At 48.4% G+C, this 20090-nt stretch overlaps 1 protein-coding gene across 16 annotated transcripts in view; it reads left to right on the top strand.

Moving 5' to 3' along the window:
- The window catches only part of sox5 (SRY-box transcription factor 5), a 240364-nt gene that overhangs the window by 160921 nt on the left and 59353 nt on the right, over window positions 1–20090 (top strand). For 15 of the 16 annotated variants that reach the window (XM_061714126.1, XM_061714136.1, XM_061714128.1 and 12 more), the window contains 2 exons: window positions 5220–5415; window positions 13194–13416. In XM_061714126.1, the coding sequence (XP_061570110.1) occupies window positions 5221–5415; window positions 13194–13416 (418 nt within the window). In that variant the 5' untranslated portion in view covers window position 5220. Of the gene's footprint in view, window positions 1–512; window positions 619–5219; window positions 5416–13193; window positions 13417–20090 lie in introns of those variants that run through there. The other variant, XM_061714127.1, reaches the window with a different exon arrangement.

The following is a 20090-nucleotide window of genomic DNA, read 5'->3' as shown; positions in this document are numbered from 1 at the left end:
GACGCTTTGTGTGTGTGAGGCTGAGTGTGCGTCTCTGTGTACGTGTGTGTGAGCATACGCAGGCATGAGCTGGTCTTCACTCGGGGAGTAAAAAAGTGATCAGGGAGAAAATCCAGCAGGCTTTTTCCAGCTTTGACTTAACCGAGGAGCTAATGACACAACTATTCAGTCACACATCAGCTTCTAAATGGATGTTTTTGGCTGTTTCACACTCATTTACTATGTCCAAATGTTGCTCTCGCAGTGTAAAACGCTAAATCTTCTGCTTGTCAAAGTTTGAAGTCCGGGAGAAGGAGAGGGACAATTGGCGAGCTCCTCCGGGGCCACCTTCTCCTAATCTGCAGGCCTTCATCTGGGCTCTCCCCCTCTGTTGCTGCCCCACTCTTCCCGCTGTTCAAAAGGACAGGCTATAAATAGATATTAGGCAATATCCTTAAGAGTCAGGGAAGGAGGGAGCGAAGGGAGGGATGGAGCGACATTCTTACAAACAGCTGATTGTGTAAAGAGGGAACAGTGAGTAAGACAACACCAGCGCAGGGGAAGGCAGGGAGAACGAGAGGACGGGCGATGTTAAAATAAGTCCAGCGGCGTGTGACGGAGAGACGCAGATAGAAAGAGGTGGAGATTTTTTTTTTTTTTTTTTTTTTTTTTTTCAAAGCTCAAAGAGGTAAAAGAAAAAGGGGGGAAAATGATGGTAATAAAGCGAGTGATAGCGTGACACCGGAGGAAACATTTGTTTAAATTCCCGCCCGAGGTGTCATACGCATGTAAATGCTGCGGTCGGCTCCTCGGAGGCAAAACGCCCCGGGCGCTTTATCTGAAAGGCACATCCCGCTCAACTTATTTTGATATGCGCTTCCCTTTCCTTGGAGAACCATTTCAAAGGATAGCTCGCAAATAGTCCCACACCTGAGTGACAGGTGGCTCCTGAAGTAGCGGCGAGATGAGAAGGAGGCTCTGATCCGTTGGAATTAGACTGTTTGCTTGTTTTTACCGTAGAAGATTGATCTGAGTGACGCTGTGGTGCGTTTGCTTTGCGTTTAAAACAATGGGCTTTCATTTAAACACACACACACACACACACGCGCGCGTGTGCACGCTCTGCTGTTGAAATCTCCAGAGGAGGCTCCCACGCTCCCCGAAAGCTCGTTCTGAGTAGAAGAGTTAACAAGAGCAGTTAGCGCCATGATTATGTTAGCAGCCAGACACACACACACACAGCTGAGGAGACGGCTGTGAGTGTGTGTGGGATAGTGTTTGACATCTCCATGATAGGTGCTTTTGTTTCACCGCTCTCTTGTGGTTAAAGCCCAAGCAAATCTTTTTGCTTAATTCATTTGAAAAGTGTGCTTCTCTTGACATCTTTTTCCTTTTTTCTCCCCCCCCACACTGGCGTGCTCATCAGCTTGCCGCCGCGCTCGTGCGAGTGTGTCCATAAGCCTGCCGCAGCTGCTTTCTTGCCAACACGAAATGGGCGCCTTGATTACAGTAAGCGGCGGCCAGGAGACAGTTAACCACCGCTGATGGCGATTACTCGGCCCGTTAATGGACGTCCGTCGCTGTCCGATTAGTGACTTAGCGGCGGTGGACATATGTGATATGAGAGGGACTTAGTTGAGGAGCCACTAATCATCAAAAAGCCAAGGGGAAGTGGCGCTTTAATCTGGGCTTAATGCTTTCACCGTGTGCGTGGACACATGTGTGTTTGGGTCCGTGGTCTTTTTGGGAGGCAAATATTTAAGTTTAGGATTTATAAATTAAAAATACCCAGAAGAACCGTGATGGTGTTGTGTTGGGTCACTGATGTGACGAGTGAGTTGTGATTAAAAAAAAAGACAACTCTGACCTGAACAATTGGAGGTAATTCTTCTTACGTAGACGATGCAGATGCATGGCCTCCCCACTGCCGCGAGGGGGCTGCGGGGGCCCGCGGGGGCCCGAGCTGCGAAGGCAACATCAACTAAGGATATTTGGCCCGCCTCCATTTTTAGCTAGCTAAGCTTCCTTGTGTGTTCATTGCAGCCTTGTTAAATACTTGTGTTTGAAAAAGTAAATTAATAAAAGGACATTGCAAGGAATTGTGGGTCAGAAAAAAAATTGAGACTTGAGACATTTCTGGAAAAAATTAAATAAAATTGGGAAACTAATTTGAGAGCCAGAGAGATATCGAACCACCACCGGTTCATCCATCAGGAGTTTCCACGTCTTCTTGTGCACACAAATATGAAACATATGATAGTCTCTCTGGATTTTAGCATTGACTGGATGTCTTCTCACTCAACCCATCTGCTGAGAAGATTTAGATTTTTTTGTTTTCTAAAAAATTTAACCTTCCCACTCCGTTTGCATATTTTTCCCCTCAAATTACACTAAAATGTTGTTCTAGCTCAGCTAGCTGCGACAAATATAGGATTATTTTGCTAGCTCATCTTTAATTATAGCAAATGTAGCTTCTTAAATCAAGGCTCTCCATCACACCGTCAAACTCACACTACAATGGAGGCCCCCATGTAGGCCCCCCAAAAGGCTTGACACAGCCATGTTAACTCATCATCATCAGCTTAATTTTTTTTAATCCCCCCCCCCCCATCCATCCACGCTCCCAGACAGCTTCCTCTCGGCCTCCGCCGGCCTGACAGGCCTGCCAAACTCTAAATGAAGTAGCCGGCGTAACCTGCACACCCGCTGCGCTGGGTTGTGTGGTAATTCCACTTCAAAGGTGGAAACCAGAGCGGAGGGGGGGGGGGGGATTTTACAGCAGGAGAAGGGCTGTGAAAGGCCTCCCCGTTCCACAGACACCCACCTCCGAGGTAGCAGAGGCAGCGCCGGGGCAGGGCCACGCACAAATGGGGGGACGTTAAAACGCTTTGCCTCACAACCCGGCAGAGTCACGTCTGAGTGTGAGCCACACCGTTTGTGGAGACTCGCGTCGCTCTCCGCTTTAATGTGTAACCGTCCTTGTCTCTGGACGAATATTTCAGTTTAGCTGCTGTAGTTAAACAATAAACTAAAATGATATGAAGGAAAAAGGGGGGAAAAAAGAGTGAAGACCCTCCCACGTTTCCAATGTCTTTGTAGCGGATCCAAAGGAACCCTGGTGAGGTGAGAGGACTGGAACTGACCTGAGGTCTGTGTGTCAGACAGAGGTGTACACAGGATACAAGCGCCCGTGTGTGTGTGTGTATGTGTGTGTGTGTGTGTGTGTGAAACAAAAGGCCTTAGTGTGAGGGAGTGAAAGGAGGTAAAGTAAACAGGTAGTGATGAAGACAGACCTTCAGTGTTCGAGCCTCTGTTCTGTGTGTGTGGGGCTCCACTGGCCTGCAGTTTGTACAGCTGGGCCCGCCGCTCGCGCTGGACGCGGCGTGAAACGACACACAGCCTCCCCGACTCAAATGTCATAAACGTTATCACGAGTCATTTTCATTTTCCATATCGATAGGATCCAGTGATAGCAGGTCAATTGCTCGTGTCCTTTGTCATCTAAACAAATATAAGATGTTCAGTGGAATTTATGGCCCCGGTTTTCGCTGAGCAAGGCGTCCAGGAGGAAGAGATTAAATTGAAAACAAAACAGCTTTTGCGTTAAAGTGAGAGCTGAGAGCAAATAATTCCTCTTCAGCTTATTTTTCCTCACGAAAAAACATAAAAGTCATCTTTTTATTTAAAAAGAAAAAAAGAAGGTTCCACTAAAACTCACAAACTCCTGCGAGGAAGACGTTTTCACCGCTCCACGTTCATGGAAACTTCATCATTCTTTGCATTATGCAAGTTAGAATAATGAAATTTGCTAATTGGTTTAAATTATTACCCCAGATTATCTGTAAGATCCATGAATATTGTAGGTAAAATCTTCCAGAAGCAATTACAGTTAATTGAATTACGGCGCTAGGATGGAAAATGTATTTCATTCTCCTTTTATACGGCGGTTTGTTTGATTTTGGCTGCAACTGTCCCTCAAAGTGAAAAAAGTGCGTTTTGCATGTCTTTTCCCCTCCGCCTCCTCTGAGCCGCACTCAATATTGTTTGCCTTTCTGCTGTCATAAGGTAAATAAGCGATGAAGTCGTGGCGGGGCTGTTCCCAGGAACAATGCCAGATGTACAGTCCGGAGGAAATCCAATAGAGTCAAGAGTGTAATCAGTTTACAAGAGACAAGCGGGGAGAGAGAGGGGAAGAATGTGAGCGAGCGAGGCTGAGGTGCGGCGAGGAGCCAATTAGAGACAGACGCTGCATGGCGGCGGGACAGAGACATGTGCAGATGAGTGTAAATTAGAGCGGCTTCAGAGGCCTGTTGCTTTTTTTTGGTTCTTCATTTTCCCACCACTTCCCGTCACAAACGAACCCCGCGCCGGAGTTTCTGCCCGTCGCCCGTTCCCTCCGTTCGACGGAGCGTTGGCAGCCTATTACCCAGGGTCATAGTCGCAGTGGCTTCAAGGCTGACAAGTGCATCTGAAAGCACTCAGGCGATGCTGAGAACCACATTAAATTCTATTATTGCCGCCGAGTCACCGCTTCCCCATTCAGCTGGAGTAAAAGGAGGCAAATTTACCTTACGAGCGGCAGAGTTCACCTAATAGATGCGGCTTTATATCCTTCCCCTCTTTTCAAGGGAACAAAGGCGCGGTAACAAATGCAAACAGCAGGGCTGTCACGTTTGGAGCCTTTTCCCTCCAGCTCCTCTATTGTCCCAAGGTTTCATAAATACATATTATTGTTACTGTACATATCGGCCATTTCTCTTTCTCCTTCCCAACCTGGGTGTCTGTCTGAAAGCCCATTGTGGAGACGTGGTCATTTCCTCCAACGGAGCCGGTGCAAGCGGGCTCCATTTGCAGTAATGACCTCGTTCTTTGGAAGTGTTGAATGCCCCCCCCCCATGGTAAATGTACCGCGAGACGTGGAAGTGGGTTTGAAGGTCTTCCGGTAGGCTGCGGCCATCTCCAACCGGAGGAAGGAAACTTGTCGAAGGAAAATGTAAAAAAAAAAAAAAGGGCGTCACAGAAAGCAAACGGGCTTCGAATTTTGAATTTGGCTCCAAGCGCCCGTCAGCTGATGGGACTTAGTTCATCCTCGTGAATCAACCTCCCTTTGTCGCCGCCGTCTCATCGCTCCAGATGTCAGCATATTATATCATCTTTTTGAATATTGCTCATTCTTCCTCTTGTTTTTCCTTCCCTCTCTCCCTCTCTCTCGCTTTCCATCTCCTGCTCTTTTTTTCCAGGATGTCTTCCAAGCGACCAGCCTCTCCATATGGGGGGACAGATGGAGAGGTAACCATGGCAACCAGCAGACAGCGAGTGGAGGACGACGAAAGCGAGGGACTGGGTGGTGTCATCCACCTCCCTCTGGCCTCTTACTGCGGCAAGGTGTCCCCTCGCTCGCCCCCGAACCGCCACTTGGACAGCCCCGCTGACATGGTAAGGACCGCTCTCTCCGAGTCCCGGCCTCGGCCGCAGGGCCAACAGGTTTCAGCCGCAGTTTGAGTTCAGGTGCTGCTTCTGAATCCAGGAGAGTCGTCACACTTTTGGAAACATCAGCGAGTAATTACTTAATTCTGAAAATAAAATAAGCTTTGGCACGACGAGGAAGTGGAAAAACATACAGTACAACCTCCCGGCCCGCACCTTTAGCCTGGAAGGCAGCAGTCCCACGTCACTGGCTTTCCCCTCTCTGTTTCCATGGCGGCCCCTCCCATAATGCTCCCTGCTTGTGTTTGAGAAGCTCAGGGTGGAGAGTAAACTCCAGATTGGAGGATGTCCATCAGACACCATAACAAGAAGGAAAACCGTTTTCATTCCTTGATGCATTCAGCTAGAAATTAACTTCCCTTGACCTCAAATATTCGTCAGCTTTCAACATTGCTGTTTTAGTTTCAGAGGTTTTCAGTTGCTTTCATGGAATTTCAACTCATTTCTGAGCGATAAAAGACGTCATTTGCATAAAGAACAGAGTGAGTCCACGTGCACCTGTTTGACGTTGGTATGTTGTTTACTCCGCTTATGATGCCCGACGCAAAGATGCCACACATATTCCCGCGGCGATGGAACAAGAATGTTTGGCCGCTGATTGACGTTAACCGAGAGACAGAATCCTGAAAAAAAGGGAGAAATGGGCTCTTCGTGCCCATTTGGTGTTGGAGGCTGAGGCTTGTTTTTGTGCGTGTTTTAATGGAAAAAAGAAAGAAAGTCCAAGGCTACCTTTTTGGGTGCACACATGTTTTTACTTTTGTCTGTGTGTGTGTGTGTGTGTGTGTGTGTGTGTGTGTGTGTGTGTCTGCCCGTGTGTGTTTTTGTGTGTGCACCACCAGCCATTGCCTTAAGCCAATTTGATGCACAGTTGCGTGACTGCAGAATGGAGCCGTTGGAGTGACTCATTTTCTCAGGCAGGAAGTGTGACATTGTTAGTGCTGAATGTATGGCTCTGTGTTCGGAGGAGCATTAGTGTGAACTGTATCTGCTGTGTGATTCATGTATATGTACACACACACACACACACACACACACACATATATATATATATACAAATATGTATACATATATATACAAATATGTATACATATACAGTACAGACCAAAGGTTTGGACACAATTCCCTGTTTGTTTGAATGAGAAGGTGTGTCCAAACTCTGTACTGTATATGTATATATATATCCATATATATCTATCTTTATTTATATATATATACCAGTATATGTGTGTGTGTGCATATATATATATATATATATATATATATATATATATATATATATATATATATATATATCTTTATATGTGTGTGTGTGTGTGTGTGTATGTATATATATATATATATATATATATATATATATATATATATATATATATATATATGTGTGTGTGTGTGTATGTATATAGCGAGAGAGAGAGGTTTTCTGCAAATATCTGTTAAATGAAGTGTGTGTGAGTACATAAATGGCATCTATGTGCATTTTTAGATGACTCTGTGTTTGCATGTGACTCACTGCATTCCACATGTGATTTACGGGGCACGTTCAGAGCATAAATGCCCTCCTTTCAAAGTCTGCTGTGTGTTTTTTTTTCACATTGCACCGGATACAGCGAGCATCAAAACAACACGATGCACTGTTTTAACCTCCCTTTTCCCGGACCCTCACCTTGACACACGCCTCGTCCCAGGCGGCGCTCCGATAACAGCCGCTGACCTTTCCCCTCGCCGGCCGACGCCATAAACACCCACGTGCTGTAAAACAATGAAGCAGCGCTTAGGAGCCATAATGGAACGCTAATTCTGCAATTAGCCTCCTGATTAGGCGGCGAGGCTCCTCCCAGGGCGAACTCTGAGTGTGCAGCAGGTGCCGACTGTAAACCAAAGTCCTGGGATTGTCCGGGAACACCCAGCGCGCGGAAAACGCAGTCGCTCGCACGCTCCGAGTTATCTGCTGAGCACAGATTAGATTATTCCCGCTTCGTTTAGACACAATTGACCTTATCAGCGTTCTCCTCAGGTGGTTGTGAGGAGGACTCGTTGCAGAAAGCGACACCCCGATGCTTTGTAGTTTGAGGTGGGAGGGTGGGTGAGGGGGGTGGGGGGGGCTGGGCTGGGGGTTTATTCAACAGCCTTCTTGACGTGTCGTTAAACGTGCGTTAAAGGTGTTTCTTTGGAGGATGAGGGTTAACGGTGCCAATCCCTTCAGTGCTGACTGTCAGTGGATGAAGAGTCAGGAGAGGGAGGGGGTTGCTCTGCAACAAGCGGGGGTGTCAGTGGGGGGGGGTTGTTCTCTCAGGGCAGTTGTCAGAAAGTGATAGGGTGGGGGGGGGGTTGTAAGTGGCTCATCGGCGACTGTTCGACCTGGACAGTGGGAGCTGGGAGGCAGGGAGGGGGGTTGGGGGTGTTGTGGGGGGTGAGATTACAGCTTTATCTTGTCGTAGTGAATTAGCAGAGTGGCGGAGAGGCGCTCAGCCACACGCTGACCTCCTGGTTTCCCCCGCGCTACCTGCCCGCCGCAGCTGCACGGCCGCGCGCTCGCCGCCAGTGCCAGCAGCACTCCCGCTCGCTGCACAATCCCGAAAGGTGACACATTATTTACTCTTTAAAATGTTGTTTTCTCCCCCTTCTTTATACACAAACCCCGGCCTTGTGCGCGGATGTTTATAATAGCTTGCAAATGAATGCGGTTGAGCTAAAAGGGCGCTTTATTGAATGCATAAGTTCTCGCCGTGCAGCTGGATTCTCGTTGGCTCGGCGCAAATGCATGATGGGAAGGCTTTTAGTAGTGCATCAGTGAGGGTCGAGCAGGCGGGATCAAATCCAGATATGAAGTAACGCGAAGTGATGGGTTGAGCGATGAGGGGTTTTATGTGGCAGATGCCAACTTCTGGAAAATCAGTGCAGCTGATTTATGATGCTGTTTTGTTTGTGTTTGCTTTGATCAATAAGTCGGGATAACTTTCTGCTTCCATCTTCATACAGAAGGATATTTGAGTTCATGACAAATGATGCACAAACTTGCTTAACTTAAATAGGCCTCTATTGATTGAATTTTAAAATTGAATGTAATAAATACATCAAAGGACCGTGTCACATGGTTTAACTGCCACTTATACGCCTTTATACCTTTATGCCAGTTAATCGACTAAAAAATACATAAAAGCCAACAACGAGCCCAATAAACAGTCATCAGTCCACCTCTGGTGAGAAAAAGAGAGATTTTTAACCTTTGGTTTTCAAATTACTTAGACTTATTTTAATGATGAAACTATAGAGCTGATTTTTTTCTTCCATCCCTTCTTTTCGATCCTTTAATGTTTGTGTTTGCAGATCGCAGCCAAAAAAAAAAGATGTTTTCACATCAGCCAGAGGCGAGCATCTTCTCTCATAAATGTGCTAATGGACAAACACTAATCATTTCATTAACAGGCGCAACGCCCGCTCACAAAAACTGCAAAATATTTCATTGAGGATTATTTCTCGTTCACTGTCCTCCACAAGCGCTCCCTTTCCCCTCTTTTTTTCCCCTTAAAATATAATCTGAATGTGTGATTATGTGTGTGAGCGTGTTGACGTGAATATGACAGATTTACCGCAGCCATTGAGCGGTCTTGAGATGCAGTGGTCACACTTAATTCCTCATGCCAGTGAGGCACTAATGAATCCACACACGCCTGCCTGTCGGCGGCGAGGGGTCGTGGTGAAATACACTGGCACGCATTTTAGCCAAACTGCTATTTAAAACACGGAAAATACAGCTGCATGCCGGAAGATAAAGACCTGTCGTTTTAGGACAATAAGATAAATGAAAAAGGGACTTTAGTCCAGCAAATCGGTGGCAATTTTTCAACGTAATATTTCAGTAAATTGATATATAACTCTACGTGTGGCGAAATGTTATGTTTTCATTTGGGGGCCGGCGTTGTATGGTTCAGCCATATTGTTGTAAAACGAGGAGAGAAGTCATGTGTTTACTCGCTCATCGCCGCCTCAGGGTCCCCCCGAGTCAAAACTGACAGTGTCTGTGTTTAGCCATGGCATGTAAAGGGATTTCCTTCATGTGTGCGCGTTTGGCAGCGTGTCGGAGGTATGTTAAGTAGTATATCGCCGAGATTGGCAGCCCTGGCATAGGCCTGACTCTCAGCCCCCCCTGCAGCGAGCGATCAGTGACAATCTCCGGGTTTGTGTGTACATATTTTAGACGAACAGCTGTTTCCAGCGCTGCCTACTTGCCACATTGTCCACGCCTTGATCCGGAGCGACGCGCCAAGCCTCAAATATTGTTTTTCACTCATACACCTTTCACAGCCCGAGACATGTCAGGCTGTGGCACCGAAAAACAGGGAGGGAGAGAGAGTTTCTTGTGGAGGAAGGAGACGATTGGGGAGGGGGGGGGGCAGATATGAACAGCGGCATCTGTGCTGGCTGCAGGAAAAAATAGATTTTAGATATTTTTTTCCTCCCTTTTTTTGGCAAGAGTTAAGTGTTTTTAAACCAGCCTCCCCTCACAGATGAGCTTAAGAAGACAAAAGTTGTTTAATTCGGTTCCATTGCAGAGGCAGTAAAAGGATAAAGAGAGTGAGGCGCAATTTTTACTTTGTTCCAGTCATTTGGAAGAGAATTGACATCTGCAAACTAAAGGCAGAACCGCCCACACTGCCAGCCTGCCACATCCAGTGCATATAAATACATATATGCAGACACACACACACACACACACACACACACCTACGGGCTATGTGTGCTGACAGTGTCACACATATATGCACCAAAATGGCAGAAACCTGCTCACACACATGCTCTGAGCGGAGAGCATGAACATTTACAATGTTCAGGTTTCTGTTTGTACTCATGAATAAATGCATGCTGATGAGAAAAGTTTTTTGCAGCCGGTGTGACCGCAGGAGGAGAGGACGGCGTCACCGACTGACACCCGTTTGCATCAGAGAATCAGTCTCTCTCTCTCTCTCTTTTTTGATCCCCTCGTTTTTGGACTTTGCGGTGCAAATCGCCGGCGAGGCGTGCGGATTATTTACTCGGGAGATGACAAGAGAGACGTATGAGGCGTTTGGGTTCAGGTCGGGGCTGCCTGCCTGTCAGGGTTCACGCAGATATAACGTCGCCGAAGGCCCCAATGAACCAGGAAGCTTCCTGTTAATTCCCTTTGATCGGGAAGTGACCTTCATTGTTGGTCCCGGCGAGATGACATCTCCCTGGCAGCTTATCAGCAGACCAAAGAAATCCAACAACCCCCCCATCCTTCATCCTCCCATCCCCTCGCTTCCTCCGTCTCCCCTCCGTATTCTGTTTGTTTTGTTTGCGCGACATCTTTCTCGAAAGAACGAGTGCGGCTGTTTTAAGTAGGCGCTGGATTAGATAAATGGGATGTGACAGGTGTGACCGCTGCCTTCGAGATGCCTGCCTTCCCCTCGCCGCTCTCTCTCGCTCTCCGCGCATCTCTCTCTGTCAGCTCGCTCTCCCCCCGTCTCCTCCAATGGCACTGCTTCTCTCTTTTTATTGCTTTTTGCTCTCTTTCTTTTCTGTGACTTTTACAAGCTCAGCGCTCCTTCTCTCGCTCCGTCTCGGACGCCAATCAAAATCACAATTAAAAAAAATATATATATAAATCCAAATGTCCCTAATTTGGAGGGCGGGGCGGAGCAGAGTGACGGGGAGGCAGCGGAGGAGGGCGGGAGCAGCCGCCGGGTCAGGTGCCGAGGGAAGGGCGAGGCCTTTTTAGGGCTTTGACATCACGAGACTTCAGCACGGGTCTCAGCTGATCGGCCTCTTCGTAACCGACTCCTGCAGCCTCGCCGCCGCTGTCACGGCCCGTCCATCTGCCACAATGCATGTGCAACAATGCCAAGGAGGGAATTAGTGAATTATTGAGCGCGCTGACTTATTCAGAGTGTAGAAACACACACACGGGCTGGACGGAGAGAGAGAGAGAGCCGCTGAGGTGTTGAAAAGGCGTTAATGGCCTGCTGAACCTCTCGTATGGAGTTTGACCGCTTGACAATGAAGACATTGTTCCTGTGGAAAGCCAATCGAACTCCGGGAATTTTTGTTTTGTTTTCCCAAAGAGACACGTTTTTTTTTCCCGGAGACTAAAGTCTGTAATCCTCCGCGGGGCCTCGATTACCTCACCGTGGACTGTGAGCTGCGTTTGAAATTCCACCTCCAGCAGCAGCAGCCGGCGGGTTAATGATTAGACCGCCGCCTAAATAAACTATAGTGTTTTTTTAATAGCGCAGGAACGCAGTGGAGCCTCGGCGAGCGCCTCAGACCCGAGGATGTGCGCGGCGGCCTCAGGTGGCGTGCCCCCGCACTGTACCGAGATTAGCCAAAGATTAACCCCGTGGACCGTTGACCCTCATGCCTCCGAAGAGCTGACCCGACAGCCCGGCCAACTGACTCACCCACTCAGCGTTGCCATTAAACAGCACACCTCCGACTACCTGAGCGCGGTGCGGGATGTCTAAAACAACCAGACCTCATGTCTTTTTTCAATATTAGAGCAAGAACTTCTGACAAAGTGGATAATATGTGTGTGAGAGACAGAGAGATAATGCCTGAAGCCGATGGCGTCCTCCCTCTCAGTGTCTCTGCTAATTGACCTGAGCCGCCGCTAAGTCTGTAAAGCCGGCTGTAGAGGCAAACACGGGTTTTACTTGGCCACAGATTAAGATGCTAAAAGTTACTTACCGAAGCGTTCACCTGCTGTCTCCTGTCTTTACGTAGAGAGGACGTGTTACAACGGGGGAAACAAAGGTCTGCTTGAGGGGCTATTTTTGAAGCGTATTATCCTGCAGAAACGATGAGATAACGCTTGAGGTCGGCCGGGGCCGCCGAGGCTCAGAGTGACATCACAGACCCAGATCATTCGACTTAAATGAATGAATTAAAATGAAGAGTTCAAAGTGTAATAAAGTGTTTTGGAACATGTGTTCTCATAAAGTGAATCCATGCAAGGTCGGCGCCAGACTCAATGTCAGCTGAAACGTGTTCCTGTGAAGCTGATTCAATAATGATGTTTTTCTCAGCTTTTAAAGAACATTAAACCAAATATGAAGTTTTAGATGCAAGACAGGATAATTAGTTGCCAGAAACATTCACACGGCTTTACTTTAAGCTCAACTTTAAGCATTTTGCTGCCATGCAGATTCTTGTTTTGTTTGACATTGCTCCAGAGCTTTTTCCTTTTCTATCAAACTGAATGTCTTATTTGTGATTTTGTGTCTGCCGAAGTTTGCACCCTCGGTGTTAATTGTTGCGAATCTTGAGACGGGAGTTGAAGGCGCTGTGAAAGTCGGGGCCCGGGACGGCGTACTGTAGCATTGGACGTCCCTCAAAGGGAGCGGCGCCGGCGCTTGTGATGAAGACTTAGAGCCCGCCGAGTCTCTTACTGCTCTTTCATGTGCCGGGCTCTGTTAAGTACCTCCAAGTCAGTCAAATGCAGATTCCAGAGGATGCGCGAGACGCCGGGGAAGTGTCTCGAACTTGAGATAACTGGCCGCGGATGAAGGTTGCCGCGCGGGGAGATGAGGACTGGAGATGGGGAGAATAAAGGGTGTAAAAGTTGGACAGAAGAACGGAGATAATGAGTGGGCTTGTGCCAGCTCCTCCTCCGCCGCTCCGTTAGTTGTCTTCATCTGCAGCTACTTTGTTTACGTCTCAAGTTTACGGCGTTCTTCAACGGGGAAATGTCTTCTCTCTGTTCCCCCCTGCAGGAGCACGACGGCACCAAGGGAAGGTCTCTGAGTCCTTACCACCAGCACAATGCTACCTCACCGGGCAAGGAGGAGGCCGGAGGCGGGGGGCGGCCCTGCAGCGACGGGGGCTCGGCCGCCGGCACCCTCGGGACCCCCGAGAGACGCAAGGGCAGCCTGGCAGACGTGGTGGACACACTGAAGCAACGCAAGATGGAGGAGCTGATCAAGAACGAGCCAGAAGGTCAGTGATGAAAGGCGACGGCCGCGCTGCCAGATGTGTGATGTGTGCGTCCAAACCGCCTCTCTGGCCGCCAGCCACGCGTTTACTGCACTCCGTTGTCCGCTCGCTCTTCCTCTCTCTGTCTGTGACTGTTTCTGTGCGCTGTGAGCGCTCGCGCCTGCAGCCGAGGCCTTTGTTTCCCCAGCGTCGGCTGCTCAGGCCTGTTCTCCACCATGCTTTGCATATTTGTCTCAACCTGACGAGGAAGATGCATGTTTTCCTCCACGAGCATTTAAAACTCTCTCAACATTCCTGGCTTGACTTTTAAGGACAAGTCACTTCCTTCAGCCGAACATCCACATGGGGATGAGTGCACCTCGCCTTTACGATAACTCATTTTGAGCTCTTTTCACACGCTTACGAGACAGTGGAAGCGGAGCTTTGGCCAGGGTCTCCTTGGCTTAGCTTTATTAGCCGCGTCGCTCGCTCTCAGAAGTATCCTCGGGCTAATAGTCGGAGTCAAGCAAAGACATCAAGTTAGCCTGTGGCACGTAGACGGAGGCCTACGTCAGTCAGACATGTGGGGTGATGATGTGATGTAGATCTCACCGACAGTAGATGACATTAGGACAGAAAGGTAGAGATGTATTTTGTGTGTTTCATTGTAGGAATATCAAGTTCTGACCCACCGTTGCTGATTTTCTTTTACAGTAACATAATCTCCTCAGCTGACGCCGGCTTCCTGACACTGAGCATGCTCAGTAGCACGAGGCTGTGTCAGTGTCGGACTGAGAGAGTTATTGTTGTTGTTGTTCTTCCATGAGTAATTTTTACCTCTCTCGTTGTGCAAATTGCTTACTTTGCTGTTCAGTACGCCCAGCGAGATGATTCCCGGCAGTGTGCACCGTAATGATGTGCTCACATTTAAAAAAAAACCCATGAATGTCTCAGGATCCAGATCTTCTGAGAACACGCTCACCGACACACACGTATCACCTCTCACACCTGCTCGCTCCGAGCAAATCCACACTCTGATTTCCACAGTAACACAGGAGTCTCTTCCAAACCGCTTGAGGTGAGACGTACCAGAACCGGGACCCGGTCCAACTCGGCTGCAAAGTCCGAGGTCTCTCAGAGGAAACGGACTCGTGAAGACCTCTGACACAGATGCAGAGCTTCCAAAGCTGCTGTCTTGCACTCCAGTGTCCCCACAAGACCAACGTGCAAAAGGCCAAACGAAAAGAAGTGCATCACCTTATTTTTCAGGCTTTTCCGTCGGGCTTTTAAAGCCACCACAACAGCTGGTCAGCTCTTGCAGTCTGGTTGTTTTTATTCCAGTTGATAAAGAAACCTGTTGTGGCACATTAAAGAAAAAAAAAGGGAAGAGAGAAAAAAGAAAAACAAGCTGGACTGTTTGTCGAGCCGAGCTGTAATTGAGGTGTGATTTGGGTTGTTCGCTGCTTCGCTGGACCTCGTGAACTGGCTGCACGGTATTAAAAAAAAAAAGAAAAGTAACAACAATAATGACTCAGCCTTATGGGGGTGAGAGGAGAAAGAGGAAAAAGGAGTGAGAAGGGAAAGACAGGAGGCGAAGGGAAGGAAAGAGCGATGGAGAGGAGCAGCAGCGCCCATTAGCAGGCGGTGGCACCACGGAGCAGCCCCCCCGGTCCGACCCCGAGTATTATCTCTCCTGTGTTTAAGTGAAGCGCGCGAACAAAAGGCCCTCCGGACCCGACATTAGGAAGAAAAACCTCGGCCAAGGAAAAGAGAAAGGAAGTAAGAAAAGGGGACGAAAGGGGAAGCCGAGAAAAGATGAAGAGAAGCAGAGGGGAAATGATGAGGCGGTATTGAACGCGAGATAGAAATCCCTTCTCTGTGCCCGGCGAGCTATTGTTTGGCTGCGCGGCTCACAAAGGCCATTAGCAGAAAACAGCAGGTTGGGATGAAAATTTAATGAAGGCTTTAATCATTATGAAAGGCCTGGAATATTACTGCTCCGTCTCCCTTTCTCCTCCTCGCACAGCGCTTCCAGCTGGATCGATGACACACACACACACACACACACACACACACACACACACACGGATTGGTGGCGTTGGAACATTAACACCAGGAGGGATGAGAACGGGAGGACAAAGGCACAAAATGGGTCAGAAAACGACAAACATCTTGAAACGGAGAGCGTATCGGAGGCAGGCCCTGAGCGAGACATCACACACAGACCAAGTCACACAAGTTTGAGAGATTTGCTCTGTGGCGAGTGTTGCTCTACTTAGACCAGATGAATGGCGAGTGCCGGATACTGGGTCAGCGTGTGTGTTGGAGCCCGCGGGAGCGTGCACACGCGCCAATTTGCATAGGTGTTTGCGACAGCACATGTGTGCAGATGTGCAGGTCTTTGAGGAGGAGGAAGAATTCCTCTCTGTGGACGGTGTGTGTAGGTGTGTGTTTGTGTGTGTGTCGGGCTCTAATAAATGACCAGCCGTCCCGTCCCTCATGGCCCGGCCCGAGCAGGCTCCACTGCTCCCCCGCTCCCTCCATTTATCTTCTGTCTCACTCCAACGGCCACCTGCTACCCCGAGATGCACCGGCGCACGCACGTGCACCTTTTAATAAATTCTTCAGGAGCAACAGGGAAGAGGAGAGGAGGATGCCCTGGCACTCAGGCAGCGGTGTGTGTGTGTGTGTGTGTGTGTGTGCGCGTGTGCGTGTGTGTGTGTGTGCGCGCGCGTGTGTGTGTGTGTGTGTGAGATTATGTGGGATAATGAGAGCAGAGGGCAGAGCGTCGCGGGAGGCGCGGGGTCAGAGGGAGACTCTGCTGAAACTCACGGGACACGGCTTCACACACACGACCCGTCAGGTCCTTTGGACCGGCCGTTTAACCTCCTACAGACTAATAATCACTAGATAGATGGAAAGATGGATAGATAACTAGACATAGTTATGACAAATGACAGCTCTTATCAACATATATACCAATTTTTTTTAAGTGAAAGGTGCAGCAGAATGAGGTAGATATGATTATTGGAGGGTGCATTGTTACAGCATATGATTGTGATAGATAGATAGATAGATAGATAGATAGATAGATAGATAGATAGATAGATAGATAGATAGATAGATAGATAGATAGATAGATAGATAGATAGATAGATAGATAGATAGATAGATAGATAGATAGATAGATAGATAGATAGATAGATAGATAGATGGGAGGAATTAGGAGGAGAAATGCCACTAAATGGGGCACAGATGTTCCTCTCTGCCCCTGGAGTGGTGCCTTCACTGCCCTGGACATTCACCAGACACTCAGCCCCGTTCCTCCTCTCCTCTCCTCTCCTCCTCTTCTCCTCCTCGTCTCGCTGCATGGCGGCGCCGCGTCGTAAAGTGGCATTAAGTGCCAGCTGAGCTCCGACTCCGGACCCGTCTGCTGACCCTCTGCCGCCCGACCGCGGCTACCCGTCGCCGGGGCTCCGCCGCCTTCAGGGACCTTTTATGCTTTCTTCCCTTTTAGCGGAGCCGCAGCTGGACGCGGGGATAAACAGGGGTCCTAAATTGTGTTTTGGAGAAACTGCCGGGCATGTTTTTGTATCCAGATAAGCCTCTGCGCGATGCGTTTGGTTTAAATGCCATTACTGGAACGATTTGAACTTGTATCAGATATTCTTCACCAGACTGCAATCTTGACTTCCTCTGAACAACAGGAAACAGAAGTTATTAGAAGGCCGTTTTGTAAAACATCTACCAATTCCTGAGTGCATTAGATCAGAGTTAAAGGAGACGTGTGAAAAATAATGATAATAAATACATCAGATGTGCTTTAGATCATGTGTTTGGACGTGTTAAGTGACTGTTACAGCCTGGCTGTCTCTGAAGTTTTTGCTCCTGAAATGATGCCACTCAGTGATTGGGGTTTTTTTTTCAGGGTACTGTGACATCACAGACCCAAGTCAGAGTAAAATTACCCAGCTTCCCTTTCATCATCTCCACACAGCTTCACATTTTACTTCTGTTCCTCAAAAGTGAGTGGCACAAAGCTGTAATGCTGCTTTCAAATGTGGAGGAGAAGAGTGGAGCTGCATGGTGGGGATAGGCTCCTCCACCTAAATCCAGGGCCCAATAGACATTTTATCAAGACCTCAGGAAATTTGATCAACTTTTGACCAGATGTAATGTTTCCTTTAACACATCTTTGTTGAATTATGGCTGCGGACGACAGTAAAAGCAATTACTCTGCTCCGAGAGTGAATGTGTGTCATGTTCTGGTGCTCCTCTTGTCGGGGTCAACAGATGTCATTGTTCTCTTTTCACCGAGCCGGGGTTCAGCTCCGGGGTCAGACCCTTACATCCACACTTCATAGACTTGATTTGAGCACAAAGGCTCACACACACCTGCAGTTTTACGGCCACGCCAGCAGCCTTTAAGCCCGGCGCTACGATGCCGAGCAGCTGCGCCCGAGCCTCTCCGAGTCGCCAGTCTTTCCACGCCGACTCCAAGGAAAGATGTCACGCAAGCTCGTGGACACATGCTCGCACATGTCCATCGCAGGAACTTTATCTGTTTTCAAGGAGCGGAGGGGAACCCGGGGCCGGCTTTTAGAGAGCACTGAGGCATTTTATAGGACAGCACTTAGGCGAGGCCATTGTGCTGCACAAACACGCCGGGGCTGGAGTCCCTCACGCCTCCCTACACTCCAATGGCTGACAATGGGAAGGGCGGATACGTTCTGCCAAGAAGAAGGAGAGAGGGAATGAAAGGGAGACGGGAAAAAAGAGCTCGGAGAAGTGGAGGGATCGAGGCAGTCTCTCGTTCATCCATCCATCAGCCCGCAACCTCCCCACCCCCCCCTCCTCCGTCTCTTCGCTTTGCTTAATCCCTCTTCTTCTCTGCTATCTGGGGGGTTATGTCAAACACACACACATGCACACACACACACACACACACGCACGCTCACCACAAACAATGGCATGTAAGTCATCAGATTTTTGAGGCGCACATACCCGTCCGTGGGGAGTTGGAGGATGGCGGCGCGGACACACACACACACACACACACACACACACACACACACAAGCAGCAGCAGGTTCACAGGGCCAGCGTGGGAATGGACGGGCGTCTTTATGCGACTTCCAGTCCTCGTACGCAACTTAGTTGTATAACTTAACACAAAGTTCAACGGGACTCTCGCAGGCTTTGTTTGCAGTAATTAGTCTTCTTGCGCTGGGAAAAAGAAAGTGAGGCGAACCAGAGGGGGACGTTAAAAGAGAGGGGTTCTTTCTCAGATATTAGAAGAAGTGTAAGCAATTAGAAAAAGCTTCTAAATGTATTCTCAGCGTCCACGAGGTTTGACACTGTGTTTGTCGGACGGAAACTTCTTTTAACTCTTCTCTGACCCGGTAGCGAAAGAAGCACTCTGTTGCTGCATGAGATCCCTTTTATTCAAAAGGAAGTGACATTCTTTTACTCTTTACAAGAAACGGAGCAGATGCAGAGTTCCTGCTTTTTCGCCAGCTCTTTTCTTTATTTATCATTCCTCCCAGTTCTCCGGGTGTCATTGTGTCAGTTAACTTCTCGGGGGTCGTCGCAGACGGATCATCGCGGACATGGCTCACAATTCAAATCGAGTCAATTCCCCATTTTTTCTCCTCTTCTCCCCCCTTTGTGGCAGGAGAAAAAAGGCAACGTCATGGGGCGAACCTGAGGCCTATTGTGGGGCGGGCCATTGTTGGTCGGATGAAAGGCGCATTCAAGTCACTTTTCTTATTGAATTGTTTCGCGTCTGCTTTTCAACGTGGCATTCTCTCGCCAGCCTTGCACGAGACAATCGTTGGGGATGAAACTCCTCTCCGCCATTCTTCCCTCCGCAGATGAGTGATATTAAGGGGATGAATAGTAAGCATGTGTGTGTGGTTTTTCTTTTTTTTTTTTGAGGGGGGCCAGTGCCCCAGCTTCTTTATTTCTAATCTTTGACGGAGCAGAGAGGGTCCTGCGGTTATTCTGAAGGTGTGTGTGTCTATGTGTGTGTTATTGGCCCCCCCGGTGCGGCATTAAGTTAAGGACAAAAGCTGGAGGTTCATGAATCAGCCGGGCTTTCCACAGCTTAGCTGATGGGACCTATTCACAGCCTGCTCGTCCTACAGTAGTGTGTGTGCGTGCATGTGTGTGTAACTGTGTGATACCTGACCAAGAGGTGGGTAAAAGTGTGTTTCCGTGAGTTGTGGACATAAACCCAGCCCTTCGTCCGGGTCCTGGCATCCTCTCACTCACTTCCATTCAGCCCAGCGTCCCATGACCGAATCAGCCGATGATTCCTCTACGCAGCTTTCTCATAAACTCCCTTCATTTGCACACCCGGTTGTTGTTTTCCTTTCTTTTTCTTTTTTCTTTTTTCCTGCTATTTTCCTTTCTCCGTCTTTTCTCCCATTCCCATGGAGAGTTGGGAGGAATGTTTTTTATGCCTCAAAATGCCCGCGAGATTAATGAGTTTTGTACAGAGTGCGCTGACTTTCGTTTGTGCCTCAATTACTCAATCAAAAGGATATGAAATGCTAAAAAAGAAAATCTGCAAACTTTTTAACTGTGGCACTTGGGCAACACAAACACTCTGAGGAACGTCGTGGGAAGAAATTGCTGCTTTGGAGTTTAAGCAGTTTACAAAAGGCGAGATAACTGCAGCCTCGAACATTTTTGCTTC

Source organism: Cololabis saira, chromosome 23 (assembly GCF_033807715.1).
Source record: "Cololabis saira isolate AMF1-May2022 chromosome 23, fColSai1.1, whole genome shotgun sequence".
Taxonomy (NCBI): domain Eukaryota; kingdom Metazoa; phylum Chordata; class Actinopteri; order Beloniformes; family Belonidae; genus Cololabis; species Cololabis saira.
This window is presented reverse-complemented; position numbering and strand designations above follow the sequence as displayed.